Source organism: Mustela nivalis, assembly GCF_964662115.1.
Source record: "Mustela nivalis genome assembly, chromosome: 16".
Lineage (NCBI taxonomy): Eukaryota > Metazoa > Chordata > Mammalia > Carnivora > Mustelidae > Mustela > Mustela nivalis.
In genome coordinates, this window is record NC_139035.1 from 65,771,509 (window position 1) to 65,790,711 (window position 19,203).

The window sequence follows — 19,203 nt, forward strand, 5'->3', positions numbered from 1 at the left end:
GTATTCAATATGCTTAGATATTTGTCTAGCTGTGTTCAAGGGAAGAACAAGCCTGGGACCCTCTTACAACTCTGCCAACTGAGCTCCTCCCTCCTGACCCTCTTCCTTTTTTACTTTTCTTTTATGTGTCTTGTGGTGAGACACTTGGGATCTACCTTCTTGGCAAATTTCACATATACAATTTCCCTACCTCCTTGCAAGCAGATTTTATCTTCAGGGTTGCTTCTCTGCTGCTCAAAAATAGACAATAGTTGTTTCAACTTTTATACCCCAAACCTGATCATCCAGGCAAAGAGAGAGTGTCTCATTCCTCTCTATCAGTGATAAAAATCAGGCTCTGTGTGACCTGTGCCAACTGGAGCAGGTGACTCAACTTATCACTCTTTGTGAGGTCAAATGGCATCTATCTGATGATTGGCCTGAACTGGAGGTTACCTGCCAGTCGTTCAGCCTGTCTAATGGTCATGGCTGCCTTCTCCTGATGGCCTCAGGCTGATCAGAACCCAGGGCTACAATGATATTGGAGTCAACCAACCAAAAATTACATGGCAGTTATGCAAGGGTGATAGGTGGCCTGGAACATAGAGAAGCAGCCATACAGTCTGATCCAGGTGAGGAGATTGTGGTAGTCCCATGATTTTCTCTCCCTGCCTCCCATTTTCTCACCTTTGCCACCTCTCCCAACAAAATGTTATTTTCTAGAAATGTCCACATGTGAAGTGATGGAAGTTTACACATGGTCCCTCTGGATGCTCTCCTGCACTGGGACCCTCTAAACAAAGTAGAACAAAGTGCCTTTCCCCTACATCAACACAAATAAGATGCTGTACTAACTGGATAGAAAAAATAAAAACCGTAATCAAATCAGAAAGCAAAATTTTCAAGCTCCAAAAGTAATGATGACCTTTTCTTCCCCACTACTTGACACTCAGAATGTCCCTGCTGCACTGGGATTGAGAATGGTTTGTTGAGTTAATTAATGAAACAGAGTAACTGAAGTTCAGCCACGGATGTCACCACTCACACTGCCATAAACGTGATTAGTCACAAAGGATCCATCTTCATTATTCATGAAGTCTGTCTGTGCTGGTTGACCTACCTACTGACATTGATTTGTAACCCACAAACACATGTGCTCACCATTGTTCATGGACATGTAGAGTTGCCTGACATGTGTCACCTACTATATGTGTTCTCACCTGAGGCAGAACCAGGTGCTGCTCTGCCTTCTTGTTTTAATTCCTATACAGTAAACATGTGTCCTATTCATGGTCCAACTGGTGCCACATTTTCTGCATTTACATGTTCTTTCTTGGTTATTTCAGTGTTCAAAATGGTCCTGAAACCAGAGCTACAGGGCTGACTGGTGTTCCTAAGGGAAAAAAAAAAAAAAAAAGTAGCATATGATTCACAAACAAAATGAATGTGTAGATAATGCTTGCTCAGGCTTGGGAATCATAGTCGTGGGTCATGAATGCAGTGGTAATAATTCAACAATGTAATGAATCCAGGAAAAAGAACAGGGAATTTGTGAGGTTTATGTGGATCATGTCACAAAGCAAAAGAAAATAAAAACCTATGAATTTGGCATATATCACACATATTTTTATTAAGGAAATATTCCATGCAATGAGACATTTGGCAAAGATAGAAATATTTAAAAGACATAGACATTGTTTTCAAAAGGCCTAAGAGTTAGAAAGCAAAAGGAACCTAATGGGACCAACAAGGGTTTGGGGACAGGAACAGATTAGCCAAAGTGGAGGTCAAGGTAGTGGTAGTCTTACAAAGGATACTGAATCTACTTGTGAATCAGGGAATTCTCACTGGAGGAAGTGATATCTAATTCTTGTGACCCATAGAGGTCACTCATAATTCATTTTACTCTGAGTTCAGTTTTGAGATTAAGTTGGAAACCAAGTCAGAAAAATAAATCCAGCTAAGTTACACTGGGCTTAAATTGTCAACTGATCATTAAGCACGAATGAAACTCAAAAGTTGCACAGAAAGGGTTGCAAAGACATCACTGCTGAGCTGGGTTTAAGTATATCCTGGTCCCTGGGCTGTTGATTTCTCATTCCAGTGGGAGGCCAGTGCATTGAGGTCTCCAGTGAGTTTTCCTAGGAGGAACAGAAAAGGAGTCATTTTGCAGCAGGTGGAGGTGAGGAATACATGGTGGGGATGACAACAGGAGCAGGAGGAGTGAGGACAGACTGAAAGGTGGGGAGCCACCTGAGAAAGACCAGGAAGACTCCATAGATTTACCTGTGTTTCCAGAGCCACAAGGTGAGAACTCCCAGAAGCACCAGGGGCACTATCACTTCCAGGAAGACCAAGCCTATGGGTTGATGCTTCTCTGTGGGTTTGGTGCAGAGATTGTGTCATTTCCCAGTCATCCAGGGTTGGACTGTACCTCCCTGGTCCTCTTTGGTCCTGCCACCCTCTGCCTCACCAACTGCCCTTCTTCCTCTCTCTTCTTCCATCCCTCCGCAGAGATGGACCCTTCACCAACCCTTTGCACCACCCACATTTACAGGACTCTCACCCTCAGCCCTTCCATTTCTTGGATTACTCATTTTTTTCCTTTCTGGAACGGAGTCCCTAGCAACCCCAATTTTTCTTCTGGTTCTCCTGCTCTTCTAGAGAAATACCCATCCCCCTTCCCAGCTGGGTCCCAGCTCTTTCTCACCCCAGTAAAGGACCATGTCCTGGCCTCCTAGACTGCTGTGTCTCACCAAGCATGACACGCCAGAAGCCTCCATGGCTTTCACATCCAAGGACACCTGAAGATACCACGTCCCATCAGCATGGGGCAGAACATCACTTCGCTGGGTGCCCTGTTGCTCCTGCTCACCACGCATCCACATCACCCACACAGGCTTTGGGTAGAAGCCAGAGACATGGCACACCAGCAGCAGATGGCCAGGACCTGGACTGGGGCCAGTGGACAGCCAGGCCTCTGGCCTCACTGCAGAGACAGGACAGGTATTCACAAACTAAGAGGTTAATTCTTCACATCACTTTAAACAGATGCATTTTTCTACCTCTAGAAAGTTGTCACTGTCAAATTCTCTTGACTCCTTCTCACCCTGAATTTGAGGGAATGGTCCAAATTTATGAGTGCAGGGTAGAGAAATCTTAGAGGAAGGGAGCAGGACTGACCTTGTCGCTTCAGATGTGTCTTCCCTGCATCAAGAAGACCCAAGAGGAAACGGGGACAGGTGTCACTGATATGTGTTTGTAGTCTTACATTGATCACATGGTACTGATTGAATAGTCTAGAGACCAGCTGAGCCCTTCTTCCTCCCTTTGGAGACGGCCACCATGACTTGTTCTGGAAGATCACAAGATCTGATCCTTGATAAGCAATCCTCATGAAGCCTACTGATGGTTCCCCAAAGTGCAGTTCACAGCCTTTTGCTGCCTGTACCTGGAAGGGATCTGAGGAAGAGAGACTGTGAATTTCAGGACAGGGGGGTGAAAGAAATGAAATGAGATCAGTGGAAGACAAGGAGGGTGGAAAGCAGAGGGAGAAGTTCAGGGGATTGAGGGAAATGGAGCAAAGTTTGGTTTGAGAGGAGGCTCAGCCAAAGGAGAAGTGTCGGTTGCTGGAGGCAGAGAAAGAGGAGAAATATTGAGGAAGGAGCAAATGTTGGAAGAAGAGACATGAAAGGTCTGGGTAGAGAATAGGGAAGGGCTCAGAGAGAGAGCTGGGGTAAAAATAATCAAGGGAAAGGGAGTCCTGTGGGGTACAGGGAACACATAGACAGACATCACTAATGGGATTCAATGGGGAGAAAAGAAATGTTCAAGGAATAATCACAGAGTGAGGGAGCAGGTGTGCCTGGATGGAGGCTAGGAAGAGGGGTTGTCCTGGGAGACACAAGTATGAGAAAGTGAGGATAACCTGTAGTCAATAAGAAATTGCAGAAGACATGAAGCTTTTCAAGAATTAGGGTCTGGCTTCTACCTCCTCCCATAAAAGGTATAATTCAGTTTCAAAATGAGGAGACATGAGGTTCAGAAGCCAGTGGAGTCTCTTTCCTAGAGGAGGAAGGAACTCAAGGAGACATACACACAACTGCCACTCCATTTCACCACTGAGGGAACTGAACTCACATTCAAGCTGCCATTCACTGAAATGGTCCTGAAATATCAGAGGAAATCTAATGGAGAATGTATGGAATGACCTTTCCTCTTCCATCAGCTCCTTGTTGCTGAAGTTTCCCTTGGACCAAGGCCATCGGCATGTGAAATTGCCAGAGTCACTGTCCCAGCCATGAGTCTGTAGTTCATCCAGCCATGCTGAGCCTAGTTTTTGTGTCCAGGAATCATTGTAAAAAGATGTGGTCAGGATGATTTGGAAGGAGGTCTCCTGGAAGTCTGTGAAAAAAGGACAGATAAACTAAGGAGAAGGAAGACTTTGGGAAGGACAGAAAATGCAGAAGGTGCCAGAGAAGAGAACCAAAATCCAGATGACAGGGAAGCCATAGCTGTCTCAGGATAGATGTGCTGCCCCCGAGCCCTGAGCTTTGTATCCATCCTTGAGGATAGCACAGGGCCCTGGTGTCAGGGAGTTCAGAAAGGAACCAGGCTGACATGCTCCTTTCTCACGTATGTGCTGGGGAACCCACACCACAAGTGCACACACACACACATACACGTACACACATGCACCACAGATTCACACATGCACAAAACCCCTGCACAACCATAAAAAACATACACACATTTACACACTCTTAAATGAACATGCAAAGACACACATGCACTAAAGTATACAGATACAGAGACACATATTCACACATGCACATATGTACACACACACACATTCACATATTAAAACACACACATAGACATACAAGCATATGCACACACGCACGCGCACACACACACACACACAGGCACCCAGTGGGCAGGGTCAGAGTGCTCACCGTTTTCATTGTCACCACCTGAGAGGAGAACCACCAGCAACACAAGTTGCAGGAAGAGCATTGTATTTGCAGATGTTCTGTGTCTTACAAAGTCAGTCTTTGACAGTTCTAACAAACCTACCCCACACACCGCACCTCTCTTCTGACTTCCTTCTCCACACACAAGCTTTCCTGAGTCTCTGCTAAAATGCAAATGTGCTCCTCCCCCCACCCTGGAGACCTACACAGACTCTCACTTCCCTTCCTGCTCTGACCCTTCTCTCAAGCATCCAGCTTTTCCCTGCCATTGGCTTCCATCTGCTCCCTGTTCCCTATTTCAGTTGCTATGGGAAAAAAATCTTGTGTGGCTTGGAAAAGTCATCCCAACCTTTCCTTCTCATTCAGAGAGTAAACCATGAAAACACATGGCTCCCAGCTCCCAGCCCTGGACCTACTGTTACTCTGTCCCTCCTGCCCTGTGACACTTCTGTATTTCCTTCCTTGTCTTGCCCCCACCCCAGCTCATTCGCACCTCTGACATCTCACTGCTTTTCCTAAAAAACAAAATCAACCAGGTAAATTCGACGATCTAATCGGTATTATTAAGTGATTGAAGAACCTGGCTGCATCCCATCTGGCAGGTAGCAGGATTCCACCTGCTGAGAAAAGGGCAGGAATGATTAGAATGTCCAGTCCCCAAAACTGAAACACAAGTGCCCGGCTGCAGATGAGACTGAACCAGAACAGAGCTAGTGCCCCACTCTCTGTCCCAAGCAGGCTAGCCAGCAGGATACCAAGAGCTGCTCTGCTGAGGGAGGGGCAGAAGTCTGAAATACGTCCCCATGAGGCTCTTCCTCTTTAGAAAAAGAAAATCACAGGCCCCAAAAATGGTGTCTTGTAGACCCAGTTCCCACACTGGGGCTTCATACTGAGGTTTCAAATCCAATCGAAATACAGTTTCAACCTCTCTTAGAAATTCAGCCTTAACCAGGCAGGCAGGAAACTTTTCTTTCCCTCAGTACCAGTGAGTCCATCACCTGGGTCCTCTCCATTCCCAACAGACAGATGAGGTCATATGTATGATTACACCTCTTGCTTTTCTCTAAGAAAACAGGCCTCACTCCTGGAAAAATACCCTTTTACTACTAACTCCCTGGTCCCAACTTTCTTTTAAAAAAAACCTTCCATTTTGTACAACTCATTTGAAAGAACCTCCGCATGTCAGATGGGAAGTCTCCTGATTCATGGATCATTTAATAAAGCCAATTAGATATTCACATATATGTGGTTGACTTTCCTTATTGAACAGTTCTGAAGTTTGACTCTGGGTAATTAAATGTGACATGACAAAGGAAAGAGCTTGCAGGAAGAGATGATTCCTAATATCTTACATGTCTGCACACAGAGCTGCTTCTCATGTCTGTTGGAACCACTCTCAGGATATGTTTACCAGACAAATAGGAAAAGCTAAATATATGATGAAATGAATGAATGGATGGATGACTATGTCAAGAAGAATTCTATGGAAGATTTCTTGCATTTTGAGTACTTAACTGCCATTGGCATGACACTTTCTGATTTATTACATGCTGAGGCAACTTGTCCTCTCATTGGTAGGAAAACCCTGGAGTATAAATATTTGCCAGTCACTAAGCAGCAGCAGACCCAGCACCTGGATTCCTGACCAGTGGTTTGTTACATATCCATGAAAACAGCCATGACAGGAATTGCTCCAGATGTCAGAGTCAACACACAAGACAGGGGAAGTGTCACAAGATGAGAACACATGGAAAAAAAAAATAATAAAAAGCAAACAGGCAAGAAAAAAAAAATAGAAGAATACTTTCAAGAATCAAAGGACAGGAAGAGCGAAGTGAGGAGGAAACTTGCAAACAAGAGAGACATTAGCCAGTATCCCCCAGGGGCCACATCCACCGCTGTCACAGGGGAGCTACCAGTCACAAAGGATAGAAATGCACCTTGTTGGGCTGAAGTCATGTGGGGAGTGTATTGGCTGATGGAACTGGGGAGCCCAGGGTCACTGGGGATCCAGCCCCTTCCGTGGGTCTATGTGCCTGCCTTTGCTTTTCTGATGCCTTGATTTTGTTGTTGCTACTACTTTCTGCTTCACTGATATATGATGATAGATGAACATTGGACCTATGGACAGTGTGCAACTTTCCAGCCTCCCAGGAAGGAAGGTTGGGAGGCAACATGGGCCATGTGAGTCCTCGAGGGCTCTAACAGGTGCAATAGAGCCTGTGACATGACATGAATGAAGGTCTTCCTGAAGAAAGTCCTTCAACAACTTCTCAGAGAGGATGGTCTGAAGACCCACAGGAGCCTGGTACACATGGAGCCTGCAGGGAGCTGCAGATGAATACCCACGTCCTTCCCTGCAGTGCCTCTAATGAGGGCACACCGCATTTCAGAAGGAAAATGCAGAATTGGTCAAGAAAACTTTTATTGAAGCAAATCATGAAAATTAATATTTTATGTAGCATTCATCACATGTTTGAATACTTTTCATTGCTGGGCAATAAACTCTGTTTTCTTTCTAAAAATATAAAACAAAGTAACCACTTGATGTTTTAGTGTATGTGTACATGGAGACATGATGCCCACAATGAGGCCAATTAACACAGCTACACACTTCACATCCTCACCCTCTTCTTTCCTTTCATTTTTCATTTTTAAAATTTTTTATTCAAGTTCCAGTTAGTTAACTTACCGTGAACATTAGTTTCAAGTGTGGAATTCAGTAATTCATCACCTACCTATCAGACCCAGTGCTCATCACAAGTGCTCTCCTTAATGCCCATCCCCCATCTAACCCATCCCCACCCACATCCCTCCGTCCATCCTCAGTTTGTTCTCTATCTTTCAGAGTCTCTTTTATGGTTTACCTCTCTCTTTTTCCCCCTTATGTTCACCTGTTTCATTTCTTAAATTCACATATGAATGAAATATGGTATTTGTCTTTCTCTGACTGACCTACTGTGCTTAGCATAATACCCTCAAGTTCCATCCATCTTGTGTCAAATGACAAAATTTCATTCCTTATTTTGGCTGAATAATCTTCCATCGTGTATATATATGCTACATCTTCTATATTAATTCATCAGTCGACAGACATTTGGTCTCTTTCCACAATTTGGCTATTGTCAATAAATGCTGCTCTAAACCTTGGGGTGCTTATGTCCCTTTAAATTAGTATTTTGTATCTTTTGGGTAAACACCTAGTAGTGCAATTGTTGAGTTATGGGATAAGTTCTATTTTTAACCTTTTGAAGACATCTATACCGTTTTCCAGAGCGGCTACACCAGTTTTCATTCTCATCAACAGTGCAAGAACAGTGCCTCGTTTTTCCACATCCTCACCAATATCTGATGTTTCCTGTGCTGTTAATTTTAGCCATTCTGACAGATGTGAGATGATATTTCATTGCACTTTTTATTTGTATTTCACTGATGATCATTCATGTTGAGCATATTTTCATGTGACTCTTGGCCATCTACATGTCTTCTTCAGAAGAATGTCTACTCATGTCTTCTGTCCATTTCTTAACTGGGTCACTAGTGTTATTGGTGTTGATTTTGACAAGTTCTTCATAGATTTTGGATACTAACGCTTTATCAGATATGTCATTTTTCAAATATCTTCTTCCATTCCAAAGGCAGCCTTTTTCTTATTGTTCTTTCCACTATGCTGAAGGTTTTTATCTTGATGATGATAAAATGCTTTATTTATTTTATTTTATTTTATTTTATTTTATTTTATTTTATTTTATTTTATTTTATTTTTTCAGTGTTCCAATATTCATTGTTTAGACACCACACCCAGGGCTCCATGCAATACATGCCCTTCTTAATACCCACCACCAGGTTCTCCCAACCCTCCCAAAACCCTCAGTTAGTTTCTCAGAGATCGCAGTCTCTCATGGTTCATCTCCCCTTCTGATTTCGCCCAACTCACTTCTCTTCTCCTTCACCCAGTGTCCTCCATGTTACTACTTTTGATCCACAAATTAGTGAAACCCTATGATAACTGACTCTCTCTGCTTGATTTATTTCACCCAGCATAATTTCCTCCAATCCCATCCATGTTGATTCAAAAGTTGGGTATTCCACATGGACGGGACTGGAAGAGATTATGCTGAGTGAAATAAGTCAAGCAGAGAGAGTCAATTATCATATGGTTTCAATTATTTCTGGAGCATAACAAATAGCATGGAGGACAAGGGGAGATGGAGAGGAGAAGGGAGTTGAGGGAAATTGGAAGGGGATGTGAACCATGAGAGACTATGGACTCTGAAAAACAATATGAGGGTTTTGAAGGGATGGGGGGTGGGAGGTTGGGGGAACCAGGTGGTGGGTATTGGAGAGGGCATGGATTGCATGGAGCACTGGGTGTGGTGCAAAAATAATGAATACTGTTATGCTGAAAAATTTTTAAAAAAATTAAAAGTCGGGTATTCATCCTTTCTGATGGAGGTATAATACTCCATTGTATATATGGACCATACCTTCTTTATCCATTCATCTGTTAAAGGGCATCTTGGCTCTTTCCATAGTTTGGCAACTGTGGTCATTGCTGCTATGAACATTGAGGTACATATGGCCCTTCTTTTCACTAAATCTGTATCTTTGGGGTAAATACCTAGTAGTGCAATTGCAGAGTCATAGGGTAGCTCTATTTTTAATTTCTGAAGGAATCTGCACACTGTTTTCCAAAGTGGATGCACCAACTTGCATTTCCACCAAGAGTGTAAGAGAGTTCCCCTTTCTCCACATTGTCTCCAACACTTGTTGTTTACTGTCTTGTTAATTTTGGCCATTCTAACTGGTGTAGGGTGGTATCTCAATGTAGTTTTGATTTGAATCTCCCTGATGGCTAATGATGATGAACATTTTTCCATGTGTCTGTTAGCCATTTGTAAGTCTTCTTTGGAGAAGTGTCTGTTCATGTCTTCTGCCCATTTTTTTACATGATTATCTGCTTTTTGAGGGTGAGTTGAGGAGTTCTTTATAGATCTCGGATATCAGCCCTTTGTCTGAAGTGTCATTTGCAAATATCATCTCCCATTCCATGGGTTGCTTCTTTGTTTGTTGACTATTTTCTTTGTTGTGCAGATGCTTTTGATCTTGATAATGATCCACTGGCATTTTTCAAAGTGTTGGAAGAAACAATCCTAAAATTTGTATGGAACCAGAAGAGACCCCAAATTGTTAAGGAAATTTTGAGAATGAAAACCAAAACTTGGAGCATCACGTTGCCTGACCTCAAACTTTACTACAAAGCTGTGATCACCAAGACAGCATGGTACTGGTACAAAACCAGACACATAGACCAGTGGAACAGAGTAGATAGCCTGGATATGGACCTGCAACTGTATGGTCAACTAATCTTCAACAAAACAGGAAATAATGCACAGTGGAAAAAAAGTCTCTTCAATAAATAGTGCTGGGAAAATTGGACAGCTATGTGTAGAAGAATGAAACTTGGCCATTCTCTTACACCATACACACAATAAACTCAAAATGGATAAAAGACCTCAATGTGAGGCAGGAACCTATCAAAATCCTAGAGGAGAACTTAGGCAGTAACCTCTTCAACATTGGCCACAGAAACTTCTTTCAAGATATGTCTCCAAAAGCAAAGGAAACAAAAGTGAAAATGAACATTTGGGACTTCATCAAGACCCAATATTTTATTTTTCTGTTCTTTCCCTTGACTCAGGGGACCTATCTAGTAAGAAGTTTCTACGGCCCATATTAATGTGATTGCTGCTTGTTTTCTCCTCTAGGGTTTCATGGTTTCCAATCTCATATTTAGGTCTTTCATCCATTTTGAATTTATTTTTGAGTATAGTGTAAGAAAGTGGTACATTTTCATTCTTCTGTATGTTGCTGTCTAGTTTTCCCAACACCGTATGTTGAAGATTCAGTCTTTTTCCACTGGATAATCTTTCCTGTTTTCTCAAAGATTAGTTGACCCTAGAGATGAGGGTCCATTTCTGGGCTCTCTATTCTGTTCCATTGACCTATGTATCTGCTTTTCTTGCCAGTACCTTACCATCTTGATGACTACAGCTTTGTAATACAGCTTGAATTCCAGAATTGCGATGTCTTAAACTTTGCTTTTTTAATTTTTTATATTTTTAAGATATAAATTATATATTTAAAAAATATTTTATATTTTTTATTATTATTTCTTTCAAAATTGCATTGACTATTCACAGCTTTTCTAATTCCATACAAATTTTCAGTTTGTTTGCTTTAGTTGTATGAAAAATATTGGTGGCATTTTGATAGGGATTGCATTAAATGTGTAGATTGCTTTGGATTGTATAGGCATTTTAACAATATTTGTTCTTCCAGTTCATGAGCATGGAACATTTTTCCATTTCTTTATGTCTTCTTCAATTTCTTCATCACTGTTCTATTGTTATCAGAGCCCAGGGCTTTTACTTCCTTGATTAGGCTTATTCCTATATACCTTAGTGGGTCTGGTTCAGTTGTAAATAGGATGGATTCCTTGATTTCTCTTTCTGTTATTTCATTACTGGTCTGTAGAAATGCAACAGATTTCTGTACATTGATTTTTGTATCCTGTGACTTTACTGAATTCATATATCGTTCTAATAAATTTTTAGTGAAGTCTTTCAGATTTTCTCTATAGAATATCATGTAGTCTGTGAATAGTGCAAGATTGACTTCTTCCTTTAATTTAGATGTCTTCTGCTTATTGTTGTTATGTATTGGTGAGGCTAAGTACTTCCAGTGCTATGTTAAGTAAAAATGGCAAGAGTGAATACTCCTGTCTCGTTCCTGACCATAGAGGAAATGCTGTCAGTTTTTTTTTTGCCATTGATGATGATTTTAGCTATAAGTCTTTCATATGGTCTTTATGATGTTTAGGTATGTTCCTTCTATCTCTACTTTCTTGAGTTTTTTTTTTTTAATCAAGAAATGGTACTGTATTTTCTCAAATTTTTTTTTTCTGCATCTACAGAGGTCATATGTTTCCTACCCTTTCTTTTATTAATATGGTGTATCATGTTGATTGATTTGGGAATATTGAACCACCCCTGCTATCCAGGAATAGCTCTCACTTAATTGTGGTGAATGATTCTTTTAAAGGACTATTAGATTCAATTTGCTCATCTATTGTTGAGAATATTTGCACCTATGTTCATCAGGGTTGTTGGCTTCTATTTCTCCTTTTAATTGGAGTCTTTTTCTGGTTTGGGAATCAAAGTAATGCTTGCTTTATGGAATCAGTTTGCATTCTTCCTTCCATTTATATTTTTTGGAAGGGTTTGAAAAGAACAGTTATTAACTCTTCTTTACATATTTGATACAATTCCACTGGAAAGCCAGCTAGTGCTAGGCTTTTCCTTATAGGGAGATTTTTGATTACTGATTCAATTTCTTTGCTAGTTATTGGTAGGTTAAATTTTTCCATTTCACCCTGTTTCATATTTTGTAATGTGTACTTTTCTAGGAATTCACCCATTTCTTCCAGAATTGCCCCATTTGTTGGCATATAGTTTTTCATAATATTCTCTTAAAATTGTTTATATTTTGTGATCTCTCCACTTTCATTTATTATTTTGTTTATTTGGTTCCTTTCTCTTTTCTTTTTGATAATTCTGGCTGGGGGTTATCAATTTTACAATTCTTTCAAAGATCCTGCTTCTGGTTTCTATGATCTGTTCTACTGTTATTTGTTGTTTCTGTATCGTTTACTTCTCCCCTAATTATTATTATCCCCTACTTCTGCTGACTTTAGGCTTTATTTGCCATTCCTTTTCTAGCCCTTTAGGTCTAAGGTAATATTATGTATTTGAGTCTTTCTCACTTCTTCAGGTAGGCCTGTATTGCTATATACTTCTTCCTTATGTCCACTTTGCTGCATCCCAAAGTTTTGGACAATCATTTTCTCATTTCATTTGTTTTCATGTATTGTTTTATTTCTTCTTTAATTTCCTGGCTGATCCATTTATTCTTTAGTAGGATGTTCTTTAATCTCCACGTATTTTTGGTCTTCTCAAATTTTTTCTTGTGACTGACATCAAGTTTCATAGTGTTGTGGTCAGAAAATAGCTGTCATGTGATCTCAATCTTTTTGTACATATAAAGGTCTGATTTGTGACTCATTATGTGGTCTATTCTGGAAAATGCCCCATGTGCACTTGAAAAAAATTGAAAAGTGTATTCTGCTGCTTCATATAAAATGTTCTGAATATTAAGTTTATCTAGTCCAGTGTGTCTTTCAAAGCCATTGTTTCCTTGTTGATACTCTACTTAGGAGATCTGTCTATTGCTGTAAATGTTAAAGTCCCCTACTAGTATTGCAGTATTATTAATGAGTTCTTTCATGTTTGTAATTAATTGATTTACATATTTGGGTACTTCCAAATTGGAGGCATAAATATTTATAATTGTTTGATCTTCTGTTGGATAGACCCCTTTTATATGATATAGTGCCTTTCTTCATCTCTTGTTACAGTCTTTGGTACAATATCTACTTTGTCTGATACAAGAATGGTTACTCCAGCTTACCTTTGACATCCATTAGTATGATAAATGGTTCTCCATCCCCTCAATTTCAATCTGTGTGTGACTTTAGGTCTACAATGGGTCCCTCATGCCAGCATATAGATGGGTCTTATTTTTCATCCATTCTGACATCCTATGTCTTCTTATTAGAGCATTTAGTCCATTTGAAATTCAGAATGATTATTAAATAGGTACAGATTTAGTACTATTTTATAACTTTTTTTTCTGGTTTCTGGAGGTTTTCTCTATTTCTTTCTAGTATTTGTCACACTTGATCTTTCTCAAAGAGTCCCCATTAATATTTCTTGCAAGGCTGGCTTGTTGGTCATTAACTCCTTTAGTTTTTGTTTGTCTGGGAAACTCTTTATCTCTCCTTCTATCCAGCCTTGCTGGATAGAGTATTCTTGGCTGCATATTTTTCCCATTCAGCACTTTCAATTTATGATTCTACTTCTTCTGGACTGCCAAACTTCTGTGGAGAGATCTTCTACTAACTTTATTTGTCCTACCTTGTAAGTTAGGGACTTCTTTTGTCTTGCTGCTGTTAAGATTTTTTTTCTTTATATTTTGCCTATTTAACTATGATATGTCTTGGTGTTGGCCTGCTTTTGTTGATTTAGTTGTAAATTCTCTGTGCCTCCTGGATTTGGATGTCTATATCATTCCCCAGGGAAGTTTTCAGCTATAATTTGCTCAAATAAAACTTCTGCCTCCTTTTTCCTCTCTTCTTCTTGGATTCTTAAGATATGAATGTTTTTTACACTTTATGATGTCACTGAGGTCCCTAAGTTATGATCCAATATTTTTCCTGCCCTCTTCTTTTCAGCTTCATTATTTTCCATAGTTCTGTCTTCCATATCACTTCTTCATTCTTCGTGGTCATTACATCCATTTGGTTTCACATCTTGTTACAGCATTTTTTGACCTGATTGGTTTTTAGGTCTTTTATCTCTGCTGTAAGGGACACAGGGTGTCTTCTATGATTTTCCAAGTACAGTTAGTATCCCTATATTTGTTGCTTTGAATTCTAGATCAGGCATATTACTTATCTGTTTCAATTAGTCCCTGACTGTGACCTTTTCTTGTTCTTTCTTTTGGGATGAATTTCTCCATCTTGGTATTTTGTCTAGGTCTCTGTCTTTTCTTCTGTGTTTTATAAAATCCTGTTATGTTTCTTGCTTTTTGGAGCAATGGCCTTATGAAGAAGATATCATATACTGTACAGGGCCTGTTGCTTCACAGAGTGTCTCTGGTATGTGTTATGTGTACTCCGCTACTGTGTTTTGACTATTCTTCCCCTCAAGTCAGTCATCTGCAGAGGATATCCTTAACAGTAGGGGAGCAATGTTTGGACTTTATCCAATGTGTAGTGAGTTTTAATTCTGTGTGTTCTGGTCTGCTTGTTAAATGAGACCTGATGTTATTCACTAGAACTGAAGTTTTGCAGAACTCTATGTGCAGTTGAGGTGGGTGAGTGTGGAGATTTCTGCTAATCTTCTGGGGGAGGAGCTTACTGCTCTGGTTCTCAGGCACACTTGTCCAAGAAAGAGAAGCACTTGCAGAACATAAGGGGTGGGATGGGTGCAAACAGTATAGGCCTCCACTCCTGACACTCTTCCGCTTTCTGAGTTTAGTTTATGTTAGTTAGTTAGAGGCAGGGAAGGGGAAAAGCACCAGCCCACCCTCCATCCATAGAAAAGGGATTCCCTACCACTGCTATCAGGGAGCACTCCCAGAAGAGTGAAAATTCTCCCTTGATATATTTCAGGTGTCCCTGAGATCCCTCCCTTCACCCTATCTGAACTTCTACCCACCAGGCAGCAGAGTGACCCCTGTGTTAAATTCCAGGCATTAAACCTCCAAACATTAGTGACCTGGCATGTAAGGGACTCATATTGGTTGTCTGGGGTAAAGTCTTGCCACACTGGGACTGGTACAGGTTTGTCCCAGAGGGCAGTTGCACCAAGGCACAGGGGCATGGAATGTGTGGTAAAGTACAGCAAATAACAAGCATCTAGGTTAGTCACCCCAGGAAGTGTCTCTGTGCCTATGCTCTGTGGTGGGTGTAATGGTGCCCATCAGCTCTTTTGTTCCCAGAAAGACAGTGCCACCTCTTTCAGATGAACTCCAAAAGGTGAGACAGTTTCTCCCATGTGTCCCAGGGGATCCTCAGATCATGCTGTCAGTTCCCAGACTTCTTCACTCTTTCTTCACGGGAGCACTTCAGTACCCACTGAACTTAACATCCATACTCACAGCATTGACCTCTAAAACTCTAATATTTAAGCTCTAATGCTTGTAAATTTCACAAAAATCAACTGCTCTTGCTTTCTTAGTCAATGGCTGTGGGAAAGTATTTTCCTCCTGTGATACTCTGCCTCTCTCTCTCTCTCTCTCATTTTCTTTCCTCTATACATGACCAAGGCTTCCTCTCCTCCACAGAACTTATAATTGTATCTCACCAAAAGGATGACTCCCTATGTCCTACCTTCTATGATGTGGCTTCTTGTCTCCTTCTAGTTGTGTAGTTTGTTCTGTCAATCCTCATATTATTATCTTGTCTATTCAGAAGGATTTGATATTCATCTAGCTATGTTTCAGGATTGAAGCAAGCTTAGGGTCCTACTACTCCACCAACTTAGCTCCTTCCCACCAACCCTCTTTTTTTTTTCTCTTTTTCTTTTCTTTTCTTTCCTTTTTTTTTTCCTTTTCTTTTCATCTTTCTCATGCTGAAAACACTTTGGATCTATGCTCTTAGCAAACTTCACATATACAATTACTCTGCCTTCTTTCCTGAGGATTCCATGCTCAGTCTTGTTTCTCTGGTGCTAAAAAATGGATGGTACTGGTTTCCATCCTACATTCCATCCCACCATGCATCTTCTCATCCAGGAAGGAGAGGGCACCTCCATTGATCAGAAGAATCAGTTTTTGTGGAACTTGTGTCACCTTGAGCAGTTGTCTGGCCCTGAACCATCACTCTCAGTGAAGATGAGAGGCATCTGTCTGATGACTGGCCTGAACAGCAGGTTACCCCTCTATCCTTCAGCCTGTCTCATTGTCAGGGATGCTTCTCCTGATGGTCTCAGGCTGATCAGAGCCCAGAATTACACATAATGGTGGAGTCAACCAACCAAAATCCACATGGAGGCCATGTGAGGGTGACAAGGTGGTCTGGAAGTAAGAGAAATAGCTAGCAATCTGATCCACCTGGGAAGATTGCAGACATCTCATGATTTGCTTTCCCCATTCCCATATTTTCACCTTTGCCACCTTTCTCATTTCAATGTTATTTTCCAGAAATGTCCACAGACACAGTGCTGAGAAACTGCTTGTGGTTCCTATGAATGTTCTTCTGCTCTCGGTTCCTCTCTCAGCCCCTAAAAAAAAGATAGAGTTAAGTTCCTTTCCCCTAGTGTTGACAAAGAACCTTTGTGTTGACAAAGAACCTTTTTTTAAAAAAATTCAATTAGCCAACATGTAATACATGATTAGTTTTTGTGTAGTGTTCGGTGACTCATCAGTTGCATATATACCCAGTGTTCATCACATCATGAATCCCCCTCAGTGCCCATCATCCAGTTATCCCATCCCCCACCCACCTCCATTCCACAATGCCAGTTTGTTTCCCAGGGTAAAAAGTCTCTTGTGCTTTGTCTCCCTCTCTCATTTCCACCCATTTACTTTCCCATCCCTTCCCCTATGATCCGCTGTATCAGTGAAACCATACAATAATTGTCTTTTTCTGTTTGATTTATTTTGCTTAGCATAATACCCTCTGGTTCCATCCATGCTGATGTAAATGGTAGGCATTCATCCTTTCTGGTGCTGAATAATATTCTGTTATATATATGAGCCACATTTTCTTTATCCATTAATCTGTCACAGGATATCTCAGTTCCTTCCACAGGTTGGCTATTGTGAACATTGTTGCTGTAAACATTGGGGTGCAGGTGCCCCTTCTTTTTACTACATCTGTATCTTTGTGGTAAATACTCAGTAGTGCAATTGCTGGGTCATAGAGAAGCTCTATTTTTAACTTCTTGAGGAAAATCCATATTGTTTTCCAGATTGGCTGTACCAGCTAAGAAACTAGATAGATACACAGTGGAAAGGGTAAACACTGCAGGAAACCAAAGCTTTCAAGCCCCCAAAACATGGAAGACATTTTCCACCCCATTACCTCACTCAAAATGTCCCTGCTGCATTTCTGGGCTTGAGAATGGTTTTTGTGTTAATTGATAAAACAAAGAGTAATTAAAGTCTAGCCATGGAAGTCTCCACTCTCACTGCCATGGGGGTCATCAGTCACAAAGGTCCATCTTTATTATACATAGAGTCTGTCTGTGCTGATCGGCCTTTCTGCTGACATTGATTTATAACCCCCAGACACTATTTGCAGAGGCAGAGGGAGAGGCCTGAAATTCATCACCCACTTTACATGTTGCCTAGTGAGGCTGGACCAGGTGCCCCTCTGCCTTCCTCTGTTAATTCCCACACTGTAAACTTGTATCTTATTCATGGTTCATTTGGTGCCACATGAACAGACACTTCTCCAAAGAAGACATATAAATGGCTAGCAGACACATGAAAAAATGTTCATCATCATTAGTCATCAGGGAGATTCAAATCAAAGACACATTGAGATACCACCTTACAACAATTAGAATGGCTAAGATTAACAAGATAAAAAACAAAAAATGTTGGAGACGATGTGGAGAAAGGGGAACTCTCTTACACTGTTATTGGGAATGGGTACAGCCACTTTGAAAAAACTGTGTGGAGGGGCGCCTGGGTGGTTCAGTGGGTTAAGTCTCTGCCTTTGGCTCAGGTCATGGTCTCAGCATCCTGGGATCGAGCCCCATGTCGGGCTCTCTGCTCAGCGGGGAGCCTGCTTCCTCCTCTCTCTCTGCCTGCCTCTCTGCCTACTTGTGATCTCTCTGTCAAATGAATAAATAAAATCTTTGAGAAAGAAAGAAAGAAAGAAAGAAAGAAAGAAAGAAAGAAAGAAAGAAAGAAAGGGAAAAGAGTAGAAAAGAAAAAACTGTGTGGAGATTCCTCAAAAATTTAAAAATAGAGCTGCCTTATGACCCTGCAATTGCACTACTGGGTATTTGCCCCAAAGATACAAATGCAGTGAAAAGAAGGGCCATATATACCCCAATGTTCATAGCAGCAATGTCCATAATTGCCAAACTGTGGAAAGAGCCAAGATGTTCTTCAAAGATGAATAGATAAAGAAGATATGGTCCACAAATACAAGGGAATATTACTCAGCCATCAGAAAGGATGAATACCCAACTTTTGCATCAACATGGATGGGACTGGAGGAGATTATGCTGAGTGAACTAAGTCAAGCAGAGAGAGTCAGTTATCATATGGTCTCACTTACTTGTGGAGCATACGGAATAACATGAAGGATGTTGGGAGAAGGAAAGAAAAAGTGAATTGGGGGAAATTGGAGGAAGAGACAAACCATGAGAGACTGTGGACTCTGAGAAACAAACTGAGGGCTTTGGAAAGGAGGCGGGTAGGGGGGATGACTGAGCCTGTTGGTGGGTACTAAGGAGGGCACGTATTGCATGGAGCACTGGGTGTAGTGCATAAACAATGAATCTTGGAACGCTGAAAATATAAAATTAAATATAAAAAAACTTTCTGAATTATATGCCATTTATTGGTGATTTCCATGTTTTAAAAAGCCCTGAACTCCAGAACTGTGGGG

At 41.0% G+C, this 19,203-nt stretch overlaps 1 protein-coding gene across 2 annotated transcripts; it reads right to left on the reverse strand.

Moving 5' to 3' along the window:
- Positions 1 to 1,583: 1,583 nt before the first annotated feature.
- Positions 1,584 to 5,089, reverse strand: LOC309850022 (T-cell surface glycoprotein CD1a-like). 2 transcript variants are annotated; one of them, XR_014304017.1, is made up of 6 exons: positions 4,935 to 5,075; positions 4,120 to 4,383; positions 3,163 to 3,441; positions 2,736 to 2,968; positions 2,266 to 2,356; positions 1,584 to 2,120 (listed from the first exon to the last, which is right to left on the reverse strand). XR_014304017.1 is itself a non-coding variant. In XM_082703134.1 (6 exons), the coding sequence occupies exons 1-6, from the start codon at positions 4,993 to 4,995 to the stop codon at positions 2,075 to 2,077; spliced, it is 1,020 nt and encodes a 339-aa protein (XP_082559260.1). In that variant the 5' UTR covers positions 4,996 to 5,089; the 3' UTR covers positions 1,584 to 2,074. The 2 variants fall into 2 exon arrangements, 1 of the variants encoding a protein (XP_082559260.1); XM_082703134.1 differs by having other exon boundaries at positions 2,690 to 2,968; positions 4,935 to 5,089.
- Positions 5,090 to 19,203: the final 14,114 nt, after the last annotated feature.